The sequence below is a fragment of the Lampris incognitus genome, chromosome 10 (assembly GCF_029633865.1).
Source record: "Lampris incognitus isolate fLamInc1 chromosome 10, fLamInc1.hap2, whole genome shotgun sequence".
Lineage (NCBI taxonomy): Eukaryota > Metazoa > Chordata > Actinopteri > Lampriformes > Lampridae > Lampris > Lampris incognitus.
This window is the reverse complement of record NC_079220.1, coordinates 10,911,583-10,933,941: the sequence shown is the minus strand read 5'-3', so window position 1 is coordinate 10,933,941 and position 22,359 is coordinate 10,911,583. Positions and strand designations below refer to the sequence as shown.

General features: G+C 44.2%; 1 protein-coding gene across 1 annotated transcript in view; it reads right to left on the bottom strand.

The window, feature by feature from the left end:
• wizb (WIZ zinc finger b) overlaps positions 1 to 22,359 on the bottom strand; it is a 44,374-nt gene that overhangs the window by 15,650 nt on the left and 6,365 nt on the right. Inside the window, exons 6-9 of the mRNA XM_056287690.1 lie at positions 10,124 to 10,561; positions 6,566 to 6,955; positions 3,072 to 3,221; positions 1,924 to 2,505 (exon numbers count right to left, since the gene is read on the bottom strand). Of these exons, the coding sequence (XP_056143665.1) occupies positions 1,924 to 2,505; positions 3,072 to 3,221; positions 6,566 to 6,955; positions 10,124 to 10,561 (1,560 nt within the window). The remainder of the gene's footprint in view (positions 1 to 1,923; positions 2,506 to 3,071; positions 3,222 to 6,565; positions 6,956 to 10,123; positions 10,562 to 22,359) is intronic.

The following is a 22,359-nucleotide window of genomic DNA, read 5'->3' as shown; positions in this document are numbered from 1 at the left end:
TGCCCCCTACTGCGCCACCATAAATAAAAATAAAAATGCCATAAGTAAAAATGCAACATAAAACTGTATAATGTAGCATTGTTATTCACATTCTGTCATACAGCTGTATGTAGCACTGATATCACAATGATGCCTATTGGCAGATGAGGACGTGTAGTTTTCACATTTACAGACTGTCAGTTTCTGCACAATTTCAAAGGTGTTTCACTCACATACAGAAGACTGCTCAGTTTCATGGCTGCCAATGGAGTGTTATCCTTACAACACTGGCAGGGATTATGCGTTTGGTCGCGTATGTGTGTGGCTGTGTGTCCGTCCGCGGCTAATCTCGCAAAATACTGGACCTATCAGCCCATCATTTTTTTGTGCAATTATGACTGTATGATGAAGACCTCTTGTGGTTGCGGTGATTCAAAACCTTTGAAAAATGTTTGTTCTCGCTATCGCCGCTCCCTCTCTTCATTCACTCTCTAGTTCGCTCGGCCAACGCTGCTCTCTGTCACTGCCCGATCTGAGTCGATCAAAAGTTATTCAAAAATAATTTTGATAATCCAAAAAAAAATGCGAAAGTTATAAAGGCAAAACTTCCTTTGGGCTGCAGTCAAAACAGGAAGTGTTGCATATTCTTGTCACTGCCTGCCGATGCCCAATCCATGCTGGCTGCCCGATCCATTCTGCACATGTGCAAAAGTCAGTGCATGCACAGTATGGATCGGGCAACAGGCGTGCCATAATGTGCACCCCTGCCATGAAACGCACCCCCTTATTTAGCTGTGTGTAGCGCCACGTCAAATACTTTCAACTTGCTCAAAAAAAATCTATTTCATTTTGTAATTATAGCTGGGGTATATTTCCACAGAATGCGGTGTCGTGGAATAAGAACGTTATTGGTTTGCGTTCGTTATTATCTGTTAAGAATGACGTGTTTTAAGGATTTTGTTTTAGGAAGAAAATCAGTTATTGCACTCTTTAAAACCCTTCTAATATGTGTAAATAATCAATATTTTCCTCTCCCATTCGCTTCACAAAGAATTAATATGTGAGACATTTCTCCCCCTTCGTTTGGTTGCAGTATTAAGGCAAATCGCTTCACTTTTCGAACCAAGTGACATATGGTAATTCACAACAGATAATAACGAATACAAACGATAGCTTTCTTATTCCACCACACTGCATTCTATGGAAATATACAACACCTGCACGGCTCGGGAAGTGACACTGCTTCGTCTGAGTCAACCGTAGATGCGAATCACGCCTGCATGGGTGTAAATGGTTTACCCAGCTTTATTATATTATAAAAGGCACGTAGCAAAACTTTTCTTTCTGGGAAGCACAAGCTCATATTAGACTTGGTTGCATCCGTGTGAGGGTCCGTCTAGGAGGCTGTGCAGCCACAGACTGACAGGCAAAACATTTTTATTTGGTAGGTTTTTTTAGCTCAAGTGCAGCATATTAACCCCCCCCCCCCCATATTTCCCATTCAATCGCCTTGGGCACTGCGCAAAGGTGTTATAATGGCAGGAAAAACACTTTTTTCTGTCCGTGTATCTGTCCGCTGCTAACCTTGCACACTACTGGGCCCGTCAGCCTAATAATTTTTGTGCACAGTTATGAAGGGATGATCAAGAACCTCTCATGGCTGCAGTGATTCAAAACCTTTGAAAAACCTGTTCTACCCCGCAATTCAGCACTAAACTCTTCAGCTGGTGTGTCGCCAAGTCCGAGCACTGGAGAGGTGGAGAGAGAGATCTGCACTCTACTGAGTGCACTCTTCTAGTTAGACAACGGATTTAACGTTTAAAATTTTGACTTATTCTCATTAAAACTTACGATGAATCTATTCACACTGACAGAGAGTGCAACAGAAGTTCTTGTACATTAGACAACTCAGAGACAGACTTCAGTGTAAGCAAATACACTTACTGAGGTTGAGAGGAGCATCAGTCTCCTGTGGTGCCCAGAAAGGTTTGGTTGTTGAGAGTGTGGCGGGGGCAGAAAGGTTAGAGGTCAAGCTTTTCATTGCCCCAGCCTTGTGGTCTGGGGAGCGCAGGGGAGAAGACACAGGCAGCAGGGAGGATATGGGGGCTTTTCTCACCACTGAGGAAGGGGAGCCGGAACGAATGAGGGCAGACGGGGGCGGCGAGGCACCGGGGGAAGGAGTGGGAGTGGAAGATGAAGAGGAGGGTCCGGCTTTCGCTGCTTTGGCCAGGATGGACAGGGGGATCGGTTTCTCCTCAAAGTCCATGTCTCCAAACTCCTGGCCTTTGCCCGAAGCGGAAGAGGCCTCGGCAGGGGGTTTCTCGGCTGAAGGGGGTGGAAAATGGGGTGGAGTGAAACGGCCGTCCAGGCTGCACTCCTTGGTGATTTGGTTAAGGAGGTCAACGGGTGCTCCGCTGCTATCCGAAACGTCGATGCCCAGCTGGCTCAGATGAGAGCGGGCGTGACTGGACAGCTCCTGTCTCGTGTCAAAATGGGCTCCACACACCTGACACTTCAAGTTCAGGACTGCAACAGAGACCAGAAAACTACAATGTGAGGAAGACTGCACATCCAGGCACTTAGGCCTTATATATAGTCAATCAAAGCACAATTAAAACAACATTTTCCCTCCAAATACCTCTGCTCATAACATATTGTCAAAAAAAGATACTGTTTCCAAGTTAACTGTATGAATCTGTTGTGACAATGCTAACTGTTAGCAACGATAGGTGATCAGTGTCTATCGAACTACACCTCAGTACATCCGTCTCCTGAAAAGCCGAAACAAAACCAACACATTTCCCGGATGGCACGCTGCTTTAATTACCTCGTGTCTACATCATCACCCACCTTGGTAATATGAAAGACCTTCAACCACTCGCTCTTGTTAGTGCATCTCATTACACCTGTCAACCTCTAAGAATTTCCCCCGAGACGAGACTCGGTCATGTAAAGCATCATCGGCGCCTCATCACAGACCCGGTGTCACTTTTTTACATTCTCTCCTCTGACGATTACTAGCAGACCGGCCGCTGCAAAGCACCATCCTGTGTCAGCAGTCTGATGGGCCAACTTCCCCTATTTCAACTCACCCTTGGCGTCGGCATCTTCTCGGGGACAGACGCTGTCACCGTCCTCGCCAAGCAGCCCCTTCTTCCCCGGGCTGGAGCTCAGACTATCCAGAGCTGAAACCTGCAGCTCCTTCTCCTCCTCCTCCTCCTCCTCTTCTCCCTCCTTACCAACTAAAATGTCACACACACAATGCAAAAAAGTGTGCAACGACAAGGCAGTGCAACCTGGCTGTGGTTATCACTCAGCACTGAAACGTTTCATGCCGGAGGAACAGAAGTCTAGTCTCATTTAAATAACGAAAGACTGTAGGAGATTAAATGTGTCAAGGCAAAATTAGAATATATTCTATCTTTAGGTATGCTGAGGTTCACAGCCTAATTTCTGTATACTACTCCAAAAAAAAAAACCAAAAAAAAAAACGCGCATAATCTTCCCAAGAAACAAACATGAAATGAATTACAGTGCGGGAACACTGTCCAAAAAAAACCAAAAGAAATTATCGCGCCACTGAACGAAACAAACATGGCAGCATTAGTGCAGCGCTGCATTCCTGGGACAAAAGTGCCATTTTCTGCGACAAATGGGTAAATCAAAAGAGACGTGCAGACAGACAATGCTTTTTGTCTGGTGGGCGGCTCTGCGCTTGTCAGTTCATCTCCTGACTGGGAAGGGGCGACGGTGTGATGACACCTCCGAAGCGCCGCCGCCGCGCCGCGCCGCCGCAGCAGCAGCAACGCCGCTCATTAAAAACCACGGCGATCCGCAATTATCCCGTCTTTCCGTGAGAAAGTTGCGAAACGCGGGGCTGGAGTTTGTTTCCATTCAGCAGGGTGGCATATTAAAAAAAAAACCCGGCAACCCGCCACTTTGCGAGTTAGAAGTGGTCATTCTTATGTACTTCTTTTATTTCGGGTAAGTTGTCATTACGTCACAGGCGACGGTCACTTGGCCGCTACGGGCGGCGGTGTTCGGCCGGCGCGCGGAAACCGTTCCGACGTTCTGATACCGAGCACAGGCACGTTCGGCGGCGGAGCGCGGCGCGTCCTCTATCCCAAAAAAAAAAGAGAAAGAGGGAGAGAGCGCGAGGGAGGGAGGGAGAGAGCGAGCGAGGGAGGTATCAAAGGAAAGTAAAATGGCGAGGACTGGGGAACCGTAGGTGATTCCAGAGCTCCTGCAGTACTGAGGTGTTTCGGAGCGTCGGGGGAGAGACGTGCGGACTGGGCCGCGGGAGAAGATCCCGACCAGCTGAGGGCATCGAACAGGGGGACGGAGTCGGTCCACGTTCACGCGGACGGAGGGGGGAGGGGGGAAAAAAACGGCAACACCCGCGCGCGGCGATGACAATGACCCGCTTTTGAGCTTTTTTTTTTTTTTTTTCCTGACACGCGAGCCACAAGGCTACCTGGCCATGCGCGACACTGCCCGTGGTGGTCCCATATATACGAACACACACACACACACACACGTATATATGTATGCTGATCGCTGTTTGGGTCTTTATTTTTGTGACCCACAGCAAAGCGAACCGAGTCTCCCCCCCCTCCCCTCCCCTCCCGGCAGTGAGCTGAGGGCACGCTGTGCACGGGGATCACATCGTGCGCTACTCACCGGTCAGTAACCGCAGTGCATCGGACTCCCGGCAGCGGAAGCCAGACGGCTTTTCCGCTATTGTTTGGGTCTGCGGGGAGGTGGAAGCAGCCATTTTGCCCCCATATGCACCGCTAAACTAAGGCGTGACCAATCGAGTGGAGGCGGATGTTGGGATAAATGCACCGAGTGCCACATCAGACATAGGCACGAGGGGGGCTCTCTCGCTCTCTTGCACACGCGCGCGCACGCACACACACACACACAGCTGATGTCCAGATAGCTGCTGTATTTCTAATCCCAGACAAGTTCTCCAGACACCCAGCACAGCATGAGAATAAGGCAATTAACCATCTTTTTTTATGCAAAGTAAAACATGCAGGTGGAGTCAACAGCACATTAAGGGCCAGCAAACGATACCAATTCCTACATTTCCCCGTGGCGTGGCACGATACTGAAGGTTATCAAAGTCTCAATCTCAGCCCTCCCAATAGCCTTGTGGTCCAAGACCACCCAAGGCGAGTCCGAGTGAGTCCAAGACTTGAAAGTGGCGAGGCCAGCTCCAAGTCCACCGGGGCCAAAATGTTATGTAAAGACGGATACCAGAGCAGGGAAAATCCAAACAAACACACTGACTGTAACTGTGGTAGTGTACCGTCCAAGTAAAAGTCAACGTTTCACTACACTGATATAATTTAGGCTTTTTTCCAGACATAAATTAATTAACTGACTATGAATAATTTGACACTGACAAAAAGAGAGGAGGCGGAGCTGGAGGTGGCAGAGTTGAAGATGCTAAGATATTCATTGGGAGTGACGAAGAAGGGCAGGATTAGGAACAATTAATATTACAGGGACAGCTCAGGTTGGATGGTTTGGAGACAAAGCAAGAGAGGCGAGATTGAGATGGCTTGGACATGTGTGGAGGAGAGGTGCTGGGTATACTGGGAGAAGGATGCTGAATATGGAGCTGCCAGGGAAGAGGAAAAGCGGAAGGCCAGAGAGGAGGTTTATGGATGTGGTGAGGGAGGACATGCAGGTGGCTGGTGTGAGAGGAAGATGCAGAGGACAGGAAGAGATGGAAACGGATGATCCGCTGTGGCGACCTCTAATGGGAGCAGCCGAAAGTAGTAGAAATTATTATTATCATTATTATTAGTAGCAGTAGTAGTAGTAATAATAAATTAGATTAATTGGGGGCGGCAGGGGCTCAGGAGGTAGAGCAGGTCGCCTGGTAACTGGACGATTGCCGGTTTGATCCTCGGCTCCTCTGTGCAAAAATGCTGAGGTGTCCCTGAGCAAGACACCTAACCCCTAACTGCTCCCGATGAGCTGGTTGTTTCCTTGCATGGTTGACGCCGCCTTTAGTGTATGAGTGTGTGTGTGTGTGTGTGTGTGCATGGATGAATGTGAAGCATCAATTAATTGTAAAAGCGCTTTGAATGGCTGTTGCAGCTAGAAAAGTGCAATATAAAATGCAGTCCATTTACCATTAAATAGCATATTATTGATCTCCTCAGCAGAAGTGATATTCATTAAAAAAAATAAAAAAATAAAAAACGAAATAAGTTGAAGTCTTATTGAAAAGACAAATCCGTACTGTCTGAGACAGAGTCAAGACCGAGTCATTATGGCTATGAAGTCCGAGACAAACCAGAGACGTTAAAAAATGCGGACTCGAGACCAAGTCCATACTCGAGTACAGCAAGTCTGCCAGTCAGAGTTATAACTGTATATAACTGTGATATGTTAGCATGAAAGTGCTGTAACTACACATCATCAATATTACCAATCCATCTACAAACCATCTCTGACACATCAAACAGCAACCTAAATAGCAACTCTACGACCTGTTAGCAACCAGCAAGCATTAATCAGTATATTACTGTACTACCACTGAGGACAGACGTCAATAACAGAAACTTACCCTCACGCTCTTCAACCTCATCCACGCTCTTCCAAGGTTGAGGAGATGTCGAGGGCAATGGGTCATAGGCCTGGGTATTTGCTATCCTTTCCCTTGTCTCTTCTCTCAACTTTTCCTCCTCTTCCTCCTCTATTCCCCTCTTATCTTCCTCCTCCTCTGTTGACAGTGAGCTGGGGCTCCGCGGGGGAGCCCTGGGGATCACCAAGTCAGGCCGCCTGGAGAATAACTCCCTCAGGATATGGATAGGTGAGATGGTCAAATCCCAATTAGTGATTCCAAAGTCGCGGAGGTGGGCCCTCGCATGGCTGGACAGGCCTGCCCGGGTGTCAAAGCCAGCGCTACAGAACTCACAGCGCATTACACTGAACGTGTCAGGGTCGAAATTGGCAACTGGGGAGAATGAACAATGCAAGTGGTGGTTTAGATATCTGATGGAAGTTGTGATTTTTAGATGCGAAACACCCCGTGAACATGGCGTCTCGCTCACTCACTCACAAACTGACATTGTTGAGCTGTACCACCTGCATAGATACAGGAGTGGGGGGTTGCGACCCCCCCAACCCCCCAAATGTGTGTAATCAAGTGAATCCTAAATGTACTGTTGTTATAAGACATAAAAGATTTTTTTAAATCAACATTATAATCCTCATTGGTGATAAAACTAGCAAAATGTATTTTTTCTGCACCCTCATCACTACTCTCTCTCTCAGCCTCTCTCTCACATCCTGTCACTTGGAACTGCCATTGTGGTTTCATTAGTGGTAGGATTTCACATAAATGCTATTTACAGAGATGCAAGTAAGACGTGCTCTATCACCTTTAACATGCTTAAACGAGTCATCTTTGATAAAAGTTGTCACGTGTTTCTGATGTGTCAGCTTTTTTGCTTTTCTGGTTGTTGGTTAGTTAATAAACATGATTTAGACAAATTAACTACAGCTCTGTTGAACCAAAGCACAAGTGGTCGCACTTTATTTTACAGTATGCTAATAAGACGTAACAAGCCGTACTTTGTATAAAATTAGACAAAAACTAGAAATAATGTTTTTTATTAGACAGTAACCGAACAGTTAGACATCATATGCCGAACAGTTAGACATCATATGCCTAAATTATGCCGTAATTAGAAACCGCATACGATATTGTATTAGACCCAAAATGTACTATACCTGGACACTATTGTACCAAATTATACTCTAATTAGAAACCAATCACATCCGTTCGCTACCTCACACGTCCCTCGTAGCCTGGATATTCTCCAGAGTCCCGTGGAGTTTGTAGGTAGTAATACATAGCCTAATGCTCCCTCAATGCCCTACTCCCATACCAGTTAAGACATCAGACCATTTAATGCTATGTCATTATCCGACACATTAGGCCATGGACGCTGCCAGGACATTGCACCTTCATTTCTCCCTGTTAGACTCTTATTAGACTTTCTTAGAGGGTAATTTGCAACACATTACCACAAAACCGGACCGTAAACTAAAGTGAAATCCGTCTTTATTTCCCACTGTTAGACCCTTATTACCCTCTAAGAGAGTCTAATAAGGGTCTAACAGTGGGAAATAAAGATGTATAATTTGGTATAATAGTGTCTAAGTATCGTATACTTTGGGTCTAGTAAGGCATTATATGCGGTTTCTAATTGCAGCATAATTTAGGCGTATGGTGTCTCATTAGGGTATAACTGTGTTTGTTTACTGTCTAATAAAGAACATATTTCTAGTTTTTGTCTAATTTGACATAAAGTACGACTTGTTACGTCCTATTAGTATACCGTAAAATAAAGTGCGATCGCAAAAAGCATCTATTAAACTACAATAAAAATGTAAAGTGTCCAATCACGATATTATGTAAATAATATATAATATATTGTTAGCTACAACAAAACATAATAATACTATATTATTTATACTTGTATAAATAATATATATTGTTCTTCACTCAATCAAAAATGTGCAGTCAATACTAACGTTAGGCCTACTTCCAATTACAAACTTAAAGGTGCTATACACGAGATTTTGACCATTACTATAGCAGCAAACAACTATTTGCTATGTAAAGAGATAGTGGAGTAATGGCATCCTGAGCAGAAAATGGCCACTCTCCATCTGTGTGTGTTGTAATCCGAAGTTTTTCTGTTCTTTACTTTGGAAGCCAGTCCAGCCGCACGTGTATGTTAGTGCATGTGAGGTAGCTAACGTTAGCAGGATAGCTATCAAGAATTACGTTACATGGATTTAGGTCACTCGGCCAGATCAAAGAAATAGCTCTTTAACTAGCTGAATACGTTACCAATGTGTCACGTCCCTGCAAGCACAAAACACAGCACAAATAGTGAAAGAGAAGCAGAGGAAGATGAAGGAGTATGCAGACAAAAAGAGAAGGGCAAAAGCAGTGGACTTTCCTCCTGGGTCTTGGGTCACAGTTAGGAGACCAGGTATACTACGCAAGAGACAGTCAAAGTACTCTCGCCCTCTTCAGGTGCATGAGCAAAGAGGCCAGTACACTTACAGACTGTCTGATGGGTGCACCTGGAATGCATCCTATCTCACGTCAGCCCTACCCCTTCAGGGTCACCCAGACCCTGGGCAGGCCCTTCCTCCCGAGGGGCCTGACATAGACTGTAGCCGAGTCCAGCCTGACCCCACTACATGCTCAGCCCCCTCTGCGAGAGGTCAGGGTCAGGAGGCCGCCCGCTTGAGCACAGGACTATGTTATGTGAGGACGGTAAACTAAAACAAGAGTAGCCTATTATTGGTATGAAACTGTTATTTCAAGACTGTTATTTCTTATAGACCTAGTAGTGTCTGTATGAAACTTGTTATTTCGAAACTGTTATTTGTTTTATGGTCAAGGTTTTCTGTTGTTATTGTAAGACTGTTCATAGCTTATACAGTTCAGCATAAGCACCGCAGTGATTGTATAGTTGGTGATGGAAATGTTATCTTTTGCAAAGGGGATACGTGATGTCTTGAGTCGATGCAGCTGGAGGATAGTAGGGGGAGCTAGTGGACAAGATAGGATGTAAGTGACTGTAAGAGGGGAGGAGGAGTGTGACGTGGGTGGTTCAAGTAAAGAAGCGTATGCTAACAGACGTGTGTCTTCGAGTGGTCCCTTAGCAACACAACACAATGGTAATAAAGTAACTCTATACCGTAAAAGTAAATACTCCAACCGAACCGAATGAAAAAATAGCCAAGAATACGAAGGCAGGAGGAGATTTGTTTTGGTCTGAGATGCTGCTAATGAATATCATTTATACCATCTTTAAGACGGTGTTCCCATATCCTTCTTTTCACAACAGAGTCACACAGTTGTGCTTCCCATCTACGACATTATCTTACCTTGCTGATAACACATACATAAATTCAGCTTTCTGCTACGCACCTGATATTGTCTATCAAAAACTCAGTATATTCCAGTCCTATCCTCAAGAGACAGATAGAAGCAAAGGTTTTGTTTAGCCTGTTATTGCTGCATGTTCTGGTGACACATCTCACCAACCTCAAAAAAAACAAAAAAAACAAAAAAGTGCAATAAAAGGATGCTGACCTTTTTTCTTCTTTTTCTGATAAGAGAACTTCTTCTCGATAGCGTTGACCTCCTCGGGGGATATGAAGTGACGTACGTTGTAACTGACTCCCACGCGGTTCAGGTGGCCCCTCACGTGATTGGCAAGTCCGATACCGTTATGAAATCGATCAGGGCAGTAGGGGCATTTCCTTTCCACACTCTTCAGATTTCCTGTCTCCTCGTCAATCTCATCTTCGTCTCCCTCTAAGATGCCCTCTGACAGAAAACGTCGCATTTGTTCCTCATCAATGTCATCGTCATCGCTGCCATTTTCAGCAAAGGCAGCAATGTCCCGATTACTCCTGTTCAAAAAGGAAAACTTTCCATCTTTCTCTGCTTCATCTTCTTCTTGCTCCTTAACTTTTTTCTCAAGAGGGCACGATGATGAAACGCCATGATGAGTTGATGAAGAGTTACCTAAAGTAAAAAAAAAGAAGAAAGCACTGAAGTTAGTTTAACAAAATTTCAAAATGGAATCTTAAAAATGTCCTAGAAACTGTTGCTGCATGATTCTCCCCCCCCCCCGTCTTTTCCTCCCCAATTGTACCCGTCCAATTACCCCACTCCTCCGAGCCGTCCGATCTCTGCTCCACCACTTCTGTCGATCCGGGGAGGGCCGCAGACTATCACGTCTCCTCCAATACTACATGTGGAGTCGCCAGCCGCTTCTTTTCACCTGACAGTGAGGAGTTTCACCAGGGGGGCGTAGCGCGTAGGAGGATCACGCTATCCCCCCCCCCCAGTTCCCCCTCCCCCTGAACAGGCGCCCCGATCGACCAGAGGAGGCGCTAGTGCAGCAACCAGGACGCACACCCACACCCGGCTTCCCACCCGCAGACACGGCCAATTGTGTCTGTAGGGATCATGGATGTATCATAGTAGAACTGTCACGTATCAGGAAAGAACCCAAAAGCAGACGGGACAACCGGGTAAGGGAAGAAATCAAGTCTTTATTGAAGTGACCAATCTCAGGGGTAGAGCAGGAGTTGGCTCAGTGGCAGGTAGACTGGCAGGCAGAAGTCCATGAATGGCGACGTTCCAGCGAAGACTGGTCCACAGTGGAGGCTTTTTAAGGGTGATGGCGATTGCTTTGATGTCAAGGGAGAGAGGCGATTGCTTTGATGGCCAGCTGGTGTACCGGGGTGAAAGGGGGAGGGGTCAGCAGGTGTCAAGGGCGATTGCTTTTATGTCAAGGGAGAGAGGCTGTGACAAAACTGGATATGGCGCCGCCGCTCAGCCTTGCAGCCAATTTTTTTCATGTGGTCACTCGCAGTATTGCAGCGAAAAAAATCCCCTGCGGCCCAAAAAGCATTTTTTGCCCAGAGACCACCATTGTAAAAGAGACGCCTGGACAGGGCACCTGCAGCTATGATCATGGTCAATTATTACTCTTTGTATTTAGTCCATGGGCCAGAGCCCAAAATTTCCTATTTCGGTACACTCAAGGTGGCAAAACTTACTTATAATTTTTGAAAGGATCCATGTCTGTAGATGATATTTTGGTATGATAACCATTCCTGAGTGGCAGCTGTATCACAGTTATCAGCTCATGAAGTTAACCACCCCCTAAAGTAAATTGCATTTTAGACGCTGGTGCATATCCTGGTTTAGCCTCATGGTCAGGACATTTTTCAATGTTCTATAATATTGTCTTTGGTATCATTTTAAAGGGGACCTTCTTAGCTTTCATTCAAGCCCTGTTGTGGATATTTCTCACAAATATAGAGGTCACTTGAGCTCTTCAACCCGTCAATAACACACATCTTTCTGCAATGTTCGCCTAAACTATATACTTTCTTTTAGCCCTGTGGCATCTAGGAATATCAGGGACACAAAACACAAAAACTGGAATACTCACAGGACTGTAAAGATTCAGGAAATGTATAATATACCCATACTATTTCATTGTGTGAGGTGATTGTGAGCCTTAAATGAGAACTAGACCAAAGCCAGTTAGGTCACAAACTGGTCTCTATACATTTGTTTAAATACACAATCAAAATACATGATAAAAAGGAATACCATAGTGAGGTAATGAACTATTTTAATATTTTAAACAACATTGACATTTACATATACTTAGTCAATGATACATGTAATCCCATATCATTAGTGGGTATATGTAATGGTAATGGGTAGGGTAATGGGTATATGTGAATATGGTTACATTATTGTTATCAAGCTCTGGGTAACCAAGTCCAGAATCAACATCCTGTGCATCAATAGACTACTACCACAGTAATACCATCAGAATCATCACACTGTCATTCATCAAACTGCTCGTTTCTCTCATCATCTGACTCCCCAAGTTCAAAGTCCAGTTCTGGACCATCCTGCTGTTTTTGGTTACTGCAGGTCTGTAACCTGCACATGTCTGTGCATGGAAGTCCATTTGACAGGCACATGCAGCTTGGCATTTTGCATGAATGCACACACTTGCATGTTAGCATTTCCAAGACCACATCTGGTGCAGGTGGGGAGCGCATCCAGTAAATGGCCAGCTTGCCTTCATCGTCTGTCCATCCATCCTCAGTAGGGCTTGGCACCACAGGGTTAGCCTGCAGACAGCACTTCCATATTGCTGCCTGATATTTGGCTCGTTGAACATGCATAAAGAGACAGTCTCTACATGGTGGCAGCTGGCTGGACTCAACCTCTCCCCTTTTGGTGCAGAAGAGCTGGTAACGCAGTTTGTTCACCTCAGCAGTGCTGCTATTAGCAACATACATCCGACAGGTGAACTGCTCAATTTTCTGGAACAGCTCATCACTCACATTCCATGTCTGTCCCAGTTGACTAAAAGTCTCTTGGCAGGAAGTGTGCTTTCTCACTATCTTCAGGGCATTCAGCTTCCCTCGACCAGCGAATGCACTGACAGTGTCGCAGCCTGTGAAGGCATGTAAGCCAATTAGGCTGTCACAGATGCTGTCTCCAAGTGAACTTGCCAGTTTGGTGATGTCGACAAACCGTGTGCGGTTCTGAGTCCCACACTTCTGGTAGATGGAACAGGTGATGTCCTTCTGGAAGCCAAGACAAAGCACCATGACATCAGTGTCCTCAGCTGTGATGATAACTGACTTTGAGCCCGCATTTGCTGCATGCAATGCATGCAGGAGCAGACGGGTGTCAGCTTCTTCATGTGTGGAGTGCAGTTCTGCTGCTTCCTCACACCCATCTTCTGTCAACTTGTAGCAGGTTTCCTCACAGGTCATGTACAACACCTTGCCATGCAGCATAGCTCTGTATCGTGGGAGTTTCCACTCTTCCACCAGAAACTTGATGAGACTGGTCTTGTTGGAGGAACTGCACAGAAATTTTCTCTACTGCTGGACGTGGTGTCCCCCTGCAAGATTCTTGTACTGGAGAGTGATGTCTCCACCCCGGTTCAGTCGTTCAGCATCTTTGATCGAAGTCTGGTGATAGACATCAAAAACAACATCAATCCTCCCACTCTGTGCTCCCTCATGGAGGACCTGGGTCAAGGCTGACTCTGCCACCTGTGCAAAGGTTTTGTTCTTGCCATTCATTTTTTGGACCAGGCTCATCCCATCAATGATGGAAGTAGATGGGATTGGGATGTCTTCTGCAGGAGATACATTCTTTTCAAGCTCTCTGGCAAGTGCAGCCTTGTTTGTTTTTCGTAAGGACCCATCAGCATTTGCCAGTGCCCATGGTAGTGGGCCCAATGGGTAGGCAAGGACATCCTTCAGATTCACCTTCCTGCTTTCAGCCACCAGGATCATGTGACTGAAAAGGTTTCTATCTGCCTTCAGAACCACATCCTGTGCTTTCTTTCCATGAGCTTGTTTTGTGCTGACATAGGAGAATGTTTTCAGACTTTGCTTGGTCATCTTGTCGTGGAATTTCATAGGTGGTGGGTCTGCATCTAACCTTGTTTGCTGGAATGCTTGGTAGGCCTCTTCTCCTTTCTCAAGAGCTCTCAAGAGATCTATGGTCACATCAGGTGGAGCCATGTTGCCAGTGTAGAGGCTAACCAAATCAATCTCATCAGGGGACATAGGATTGAGCCAGTTATTCTCCATAAGGTCCATGAGAGACTGGACATCTGCTTCATCTCTCTTGATCCTTGGACTCTGTAGATCTGGATGAGACCATTTGCACCTGCCTTGACCTGTCAAGTCTCTCAGCTGTCTGAGGTACATGCTTCTATACTCAGCTGTGAGATAATATTTGGTCACAGCTCCTGGCTTCAAGCTGAATCCCTTTGTCCCTCCAGCTGTTTGGGTGTCTTTGTTCACCGTTTCTTCTATAGCTTGGTCAACAGGGATTCGGCCAAAGGGATTGGTGGAGCCCAGTTGGACTGAGAAGCCTCCTTCCATGAATTCTGTGTACACATCTGGGTGTGTGATGGGCAGCTCAGACATCTGGGCGTAGTAGTAGGGGAGGTAGCGTGCATAATTCATCCTGTCATAAGCAAAGCACCATGGGATCATTGCTCGAATGCTAGCCAAGTGTAGCATCCAGTCTCCCTCTCTGGATGCTCGGATGAGCCCCAACAAGATTTCAACCATGTCCAAATAGGACATCCAGAAGTTCGAGAGGCTGCCGTTTCCACCTCTAAGGAACTCACGGTAGACTTCAAATAGATCCATGATGCGTGTACAAGAGCTGTTCTCGAGGACCTCCTTCAAAGCATGTTGTGAGACTTCTTTCCCAAGGCTGTCAATGGTCTTCAGTGTCTCATTCAGGTGAACCATGTCATTCCTGTGAGTTTCTTCCAACCAGGACAGGAAACCATTCAAGGTCAGTCGCATGAGAGCCTCATACAGGAGCTTGTGTAGTCGCACTGCCCTGTTGTACTTGCGGCCATCCATAACACCAGCAATTGAGCCTTCTGCAATCATGCCAGACTCAATGCAGAGGTCTTTGAGTCCAGCATCTTGGAAACGCTTTCCTATTATTGCCAGCAGTGTGCAGATGGTGTGGAATACCCCAAGCCTAACGATGATATCATGGAACTTGTCATGGTGTTTCCATGTGATCTCGACAGCCTTCGCATACAGGGCTTGGTCAAAGACACAGACAATCTTCCTCAGGCCTAAGCACTGCATGATGCTCAGTGACTGGTTAAGCACCTCGTTGACAGTAGACATTTGTGTCGCTGGAGCATTGATGGTAGGCAGATAGCCTATATTGTCGGGGATGACCGTCATCTCTCCTCGAGTTAGGATGTTGAAGCCTGTCCAGCTGCTGACTGACTGTTCTTCTTGTTGTGACATGCGTGCTAGGACCCAAAGAAGGTTTTTCTCTCTGGCAAGCTTAGTATTGGCTGCAGTATCGGCATCTGACTTTTTGCTTTGTGGTGGCCCTACCCGTTGTCCAGCATTGTAAGTTGGTAACATTGGTGGGGGTCCATCAATGCTTCTCTTCTTTGTTTTGGGAACAGTGGGCATGGGTTGGACAGGAAGTGGGTTGACTGGCTTTGCTTGCACAGCAATCCCATTGACTCTGTGAGATGTTCCCTCACCACTGACAGTTTCTTCAAGACGGTCGATATTGTCCCAGGCTAAAATTGTGAATATGCCAGGATGGATGTTAGCTGGAAGGGCAATGCCACTCCCTGATGATGAGAGTTTCTGGAGCCACAGGGCAGTGTTGATCTATTCCATCTGTGAATAGGACACACTGTGACCAAGTCGGTTGAGGATGTTTATCAACTCTACATTTCCTGTCAACGATTTGACACTGAATGGCAGAACAATGTGCTTGGAAGGCTTGGTATTTCCACATGTCACTGCATATACTATGTCATGGCCAAATGACTGCAGAAGGCACTGCACTCTCTGGGATGCATGATCAGGATCATTTGAGCCTGTGAGTAGAGAGTACAGGAAGATAATGAGCGACTCTGGAATGGTAGGACATTCTGCTTCTGGTTTGACTTCAGGCGGCCAGGTTTGAGGAACATCTTGACTTTTAATGTCTGCTCTCAATTTGATGGCTGCTTTGGCTATAACATCTTGTGCACTGACACTTTTCAGGGTCTGCAGCTCCCTTTTGAGAGACTGATTTTCTTTGGCAAGTTCCCTCATGGACAAGTTATCGGGATAGAGGAGGAATTTTCCTTTCTCATCAGGGAATATCTGCAAGGCTCCAGCAAACTCACTCTCCAGGTTTCGCCTTATGTGCTTCTTGGTTGATTCCTTGACTTGGGCAATGCCTTGGGAGTTCATTGAAGCTACCAGTCTCGAAGAGAGATCAGTCATTGTCATCACTTGAGGATTGCCAAAAAGCTCCATCCTGATGAAGAGGAACAGCTCATTGTATGCCTTATTCACAGCAGCTTCATACTGGGCTGCAGCATCATCATCTTCATTGCTGGCAACCTCTCCTTTGGAAACCTCTTCTTTGGTGGAAAGTCTATAGCATGACCTGTGGTAGTGCCCTTCAGCTGCTACAAGGTCTCTACTCACAATGGCAAGGATTCTGCTGTCCCTTTTCTTTGTTGCTGCACTCCTGATCTTTGCATCAGCTCGCAGTTCTCGACACTGCACCAGTACTTCTCTCGTATTCTGTCTCTTGGAATATTTGCTGTTTTTCTGACAAAATATGCACTCTGCATCATAAGTCCTAGATGTACTTGGAGCATGTCGAGCTACTCTCTTAGATTGTTTCTCTTCAGCAGAGACACAACTTTTCTTTTCTTTTGCAAGGAGGCCATCAAGAATTTGCTTCATAGTGAAGATACTGCGACACTTTCTGTGGTAGTAGATTGCTGGAATCTGTCCCTCAGGAATGTCTTTTGCCAGTTTCAAAACTGGTGCATGATTTCGTATCTGAGCTGCCCTGAGCAGAGTTCTCCATGAGTCGACACTTTGTAGTGAAACCAGCTTATCTGTATCATCAGAACAGTGGATAATGCACTCCACCCGTGGGCGCTTTGTATTGGGTAAAAACTTGCTTGTTCACCAGTGGCCATATTCAGTCAGTTTTCACCTGCCACATACAAACAAATACATGTAACTTAGGTGTATGAACACTACTAAAACAAAGTTTACTTTGTGTCACCAGCGTCATATTACCATTATTTATCTTACATAGCCACAAATAGATACATTACCTAGTTGCTATGCAACAGCTGTATTTTGTCCACATGAGGCCGCTAAAATCAACACAAGATGAAAGTTCCTCGTAGCCACTTTAACTAATCATATTAACATATACATTAAAAGAACATGCTAACATTATGGGAAATTAGCTTACAATCTTCTCCAGAGTGAGACAAGAAGATAGATACCAGTCTCCTCTATATGTGTTTAGTAGAAAGCTATCTGGCTGCACGTTAGCCTAGCTTAGCACAATGAATGGAAGTACACAGTACTGGTTATCCTTGGTTGTTGGCCAACTAAGAACTGTCCCAGAGTTTAAGCTAGGCTAATCAGTACCAGGGGTGTTGAAATGCTATATTTGTAAAAATCTGGGCAAATACACAATCGTGAGAGGCACAGAAACAGGTTTCCTGAAAGAAATGAAATAGCTGCTCATTTGGAAAGTTTATCATGTATTATTTTACTTCTGTTAGTGTACCAAATAAAATGGCACCAGTGAAGTTGTGTCACCTTGGGTGATATCGATATCTGGTCTGACCCATGGACTAACTGGCTTTGGTCTAGTTAGTTTCTTAGTAATAATGCCCTTCTAATTTAAGGTTCACAATCACCTCACACAATGAAATAGTATGGGTATATTATACATTTCCTGAATCTTTACAGTCCTGTGAGTATTCCAGTTTTTGTGTTTTGTGTCCCTGATATTCCTAGATGCCACAGGACTAAAAGAAAGTATATAGTTTAGGCGAACATTGCAGAAAGATGTGTGTTATTGACGGGTTGAAGAGCTCAAGTGACCTCTATATTTGTGAGAAATATCCACAACAGGGCTTGAATGAAAGCTAAGAAGGTCCCCTTTAAAATGATACCAAAGACAATATTATAGAACATTGAAAAATGTCCTGACCATGAGGCTAAACCAGGATATGCACCAGCGTCTAAAATGCAATTTACTTTAGGGGGTGGTTAACTTCATGAGCTGATAACTGTGATACAGCTGCCACTCAGGAATGGTTATCATACCAAAATATCATCTACAGACATGGATCCTTTCAAAAATTATAAGTAAGTTTTGCCACCTTGAGTGTACCGAAATAGGAAATTTTGGGCTCTGGCCCATGGACTAAAATACACGGGACGACTGTGTTAACGAATAACTGGGGCTTTATTTTATCACTCTCGTTCTGTCGTTCATACATCCATGCTGTGTCCCGCATACTTGCTCGTTCCCCTCCCTACTTCCGTACTTGCCCCGTAACCCCTTGCTTCTCTTAAAGAGGTATTTTCTATTAAAGTCTGAACGTCACTCATGACACAGGGTGTAATTTGTCTAATACCACAACCGAAAAAAGATTTGCTTATAACTGACAACTGGAGGCCCATTAGTTTAATCAATAATGATTATAAATTGTTTGCTATTGTGTTTGCTACGAGATTCAAAAGTGTTCTGGACTCAATTATAGATGAAAATCAATTTGGATTAATGAGTAACAAAAATATTTCCAATAACATAAGACTGGTTTTTGATCTTGTTGATTATTCAGAAGTGATTACTGACGACCGTTTTGTATTTTTTCTTGACTTTTACAAAGCCTTTGACCCAGTTGAGCACCCCTTCATTTTATGTTGTCTTAAAAATTTTGGATTTGGAACATACTTTTGCAATGCAATGAAAACCCTCTATGCAAATGGGAACAGCTCTGTGGCATTAAGTGATGGTACTACTCAAATATTCTGTCTAGAAAGAAGCACATGCCAAGGCTGTCCAGTCTCTGTTTACCTCTTACTTATTGTTGTACAAGACTTTTGTCACTATATAAAATCAAGTAACTTAGAAGGTGTCTCTACTGCAGGTAGAAATGTTTTATTAAGCCAACTGGCAGATGATACAGCATTGTTCTTGAAAAATGCTCTGCATGTAAAGCCTGCAATCAAAATTATTGATGTATTTTCAAAAGCTTCAGGTCTCGGTCTGAATTTAAACAAATTTGAGCTATTTGCTTTAAAAAGCTGTGACGCAACCACTATTGATGATATACCTGTCAAGGGAAAGGTTAATTATTTAGGCATTCTTGTAACCAAGCATCAACAAGGCCGATGCACTCTTAATTTTAGTCCAATGATTTAAAAACCGGAAAATAAATTTAATCTCTGGTTACAAAGAAATCTGTCCTTGAAGGGACGTGTCCTCCTATCAAAAGCTGAAGGTATTTCTAGGCTTGTTTATGTTACACCCTCTCTTTTCCTTGATAACAAAACTGCCAAAACATTTGACCAGTTGCTATTTAATTTTTTGTGGAAAAATCATATACATTACATCAGAAAATCTGTAGTTATCAATTCTTGCAAAAATGGTGGTCTTGACTTTTTGGACTTCTCTACTTTGAACAACATGTTTAAGATTAACTGGTTCAAGCATTTTTTGAAAAATGACTCCTCCGTGTGGAACTTCATTCCCAAATTTGTTTTTAACCAAATTGGAGGGCTCCCCTTCCCATTGGTATGCAATTATAAAATAAATAAAATACCAGTTAAACTGTCAAATTTTCAAAACAGGCTTTATTGGCGTGGAAATTAATTTACAAGCACAATATATCGGGAATAATGGGGATATCTTATAGAAAAAATAGGAGTATGTTTCTGAAGGATTGGTTTGACAGAAACTTCTTTTTGGTGAGTCAAATGATTACCCCAGAAGGCCATCTTATGAACTACAATGCATTCATCTCTCATTTCAATTTTCCTGTCACAATTAAGGAATTTGCTCTGGTAATGGGGGCTATTCCTGATGGTTCTGTAATTTTGTGCAAGGGTTTAGTTCAAGATGTTTCTTTGGTTAATCCTGCAGATTCCCTTGTGGGAAAATGTATTTCTCACCATCCTGCAAGAATAATAACAAAGCTATTTGCTCTTCGTTTCAGAGTGAGGTTGTCACGAAGCCTTATGTCACTACTTATTGGAGCAACTTTGCTAAGAATATTCCTTGGTCAAAAGTGTGGTCATTGACTCACAAATACTTTATTACTAATAAGATAAGAGAGGTTTCCTTTAAAATTTTACATAAATTTACCCTCTAAAGCATTTTCTCAAGAAAATTAAGGCCGATATAAATACAAATTGTTCTTTTTGCTCAGCTCATCCAGAAACGGTGCCCCATCTTTTTCTCCTTTTTTTTTGACATTGTCAATATTCTAGGACTCTATGGAAAGATGTTTAAAAATTTATTAGTGACACCTTACACGTGGATTTTGCATTGTTTTATGAGTATATTATTTTCGGATTCTTTGCCCATGACAATAAATTTGAGGAAGGAGCATATATCATAAATCTATCGATTGTTCTAGCTAAATTCTATATACATAAGTGCAAGTTTACAAACCAGACCCCTTTTTATTTTTTTAAATTTTTTATAAAGGTTTTGAACAGTACATACGAAAGTATTAATTCTCGTGCCAATAAAAAGGCCCCAAAACTGTAATGGCATGTGTTCGCTGTAAAATATGTATGTAAATGAATTGTGAGCTTAGCTGTTGTGTCTTAAATGTTTTGTTTTGTTTTCCTTTTTTATTTTTTATTTGGCCTACTCCCCTGGCATGTTTGTTTGTACCGTAGTCATTCATGTTGTAAAAATGTGACATGTGCACAAGTTGTCAAATAGTCAATTAAGAGGAAAAAAACGTTTCCGGCGTATGCGCCAGGCCAGCAATTCTCATAGGAATGAACAGACGCCATTTTTAAGATCCTGCATCCTCTACATCCATGGTAGGGATGCCCGACCAAGCCGGAGGTAACAGGGAGATTCGAGCTGGCGATCCCTGTGTTGGGAGCAGTGGTGGATCTAGAGATTTTTTCCTGGGGTGGCAACAGGGGTGGCAAGACTGTGTCCCAGAGGTGGCAGCTGCCACCCCTTGCCCCCCTGTAGATCCGCCCCTGGTTGGGAGGCAACGGAATAGACCTCTGCGCTACCCGGACGCCCTTGCTGCGTGATTCTGAACTTAGTGTTGGGCATCGAGATCCGGTTCTCAAAATGCCGATTCCAGAGGAATCGTTAAGAAAGTCAAATTTCGATTCCGCCTATCGGTTCCTAAATCAATTCCGTGTTGACGTCATGCAGCTTCCGTAGTTTTCGCCTCCGCAAGTGCGCCATCGTAGACCGGAGCAAGCGGCGGTCGGGAGGTTGGCACCGTGCAACGTCCGTGGCAAAATCATTTCGTGCAAGGGAGGATGCACAACAAATATGGCCAAACGCCTTCGCCTACACCAGTGTTTCTCAACCGGGGGTCCGCGGACCCCTAGTGGTCCGCGGTGTAATTGCAAGGGGTCCGTGAAAATAAAATATCTTTAAAAAAAAGATCCTATGACATTTATAGAAATAGGATTATTTTACTCAAATGTGACTGAGACCTTTATCTACCTAAACTATAAAGGGTAACGGGACTTTTTTCTCTAATTACATCTGTTTCACAAGTGTAATTTATTGGATTTTAATAAGAGATCTCGCTCCCGTTTGCATTGTTAAAAGTTACTGCATACAAATTCTGTTTTGTTACATATATCTGAAAGTTACTGAATACATATTCTGTTTTGTTACATATATCTGAAAGTTACTGAATACATATTCTGTTTTGTTACATATATCTGAAAGTTACTGCATAAGAATTCTGTTTTGTTACATATATCTGAAAGTTACTGCATAAGAATTCTGTTTTGTTAACTATATCTAAGTTACAACTGAAAGCTCTTATTTTTGCCCCAAAGAGTGAATAAATGCTATAATGCAATTCAAAATGCAGTTTCTACTGTTTCTATCAAATTGCAACCCCCCTCCCCCAAGATCAGGTGGAGGGGTCCTCAGAGTAGATCAAAAATACGCAGGGGGTCCAGGACCCCAAAAAGGTTGAGAACCACTGGCCTACACGGTGTACAAATGAACCAGAGTCCTTGTTTAACACGTTGCGCCGGTCTCCATCTCCGGCCTCGGCCTCCTCTTCAGCCAACCCTGAGCAAACAGCAAGCAGCACCTCGTCCCAATTGGGTAGGTGAAAATTAATGTCTGTCTTATTCGCAACAGCGAGACAGCAAACAACCTATACATGAGCGACTTGCTATAAACTGTATGCAAATACTGACATGTGTGTTGTTGTT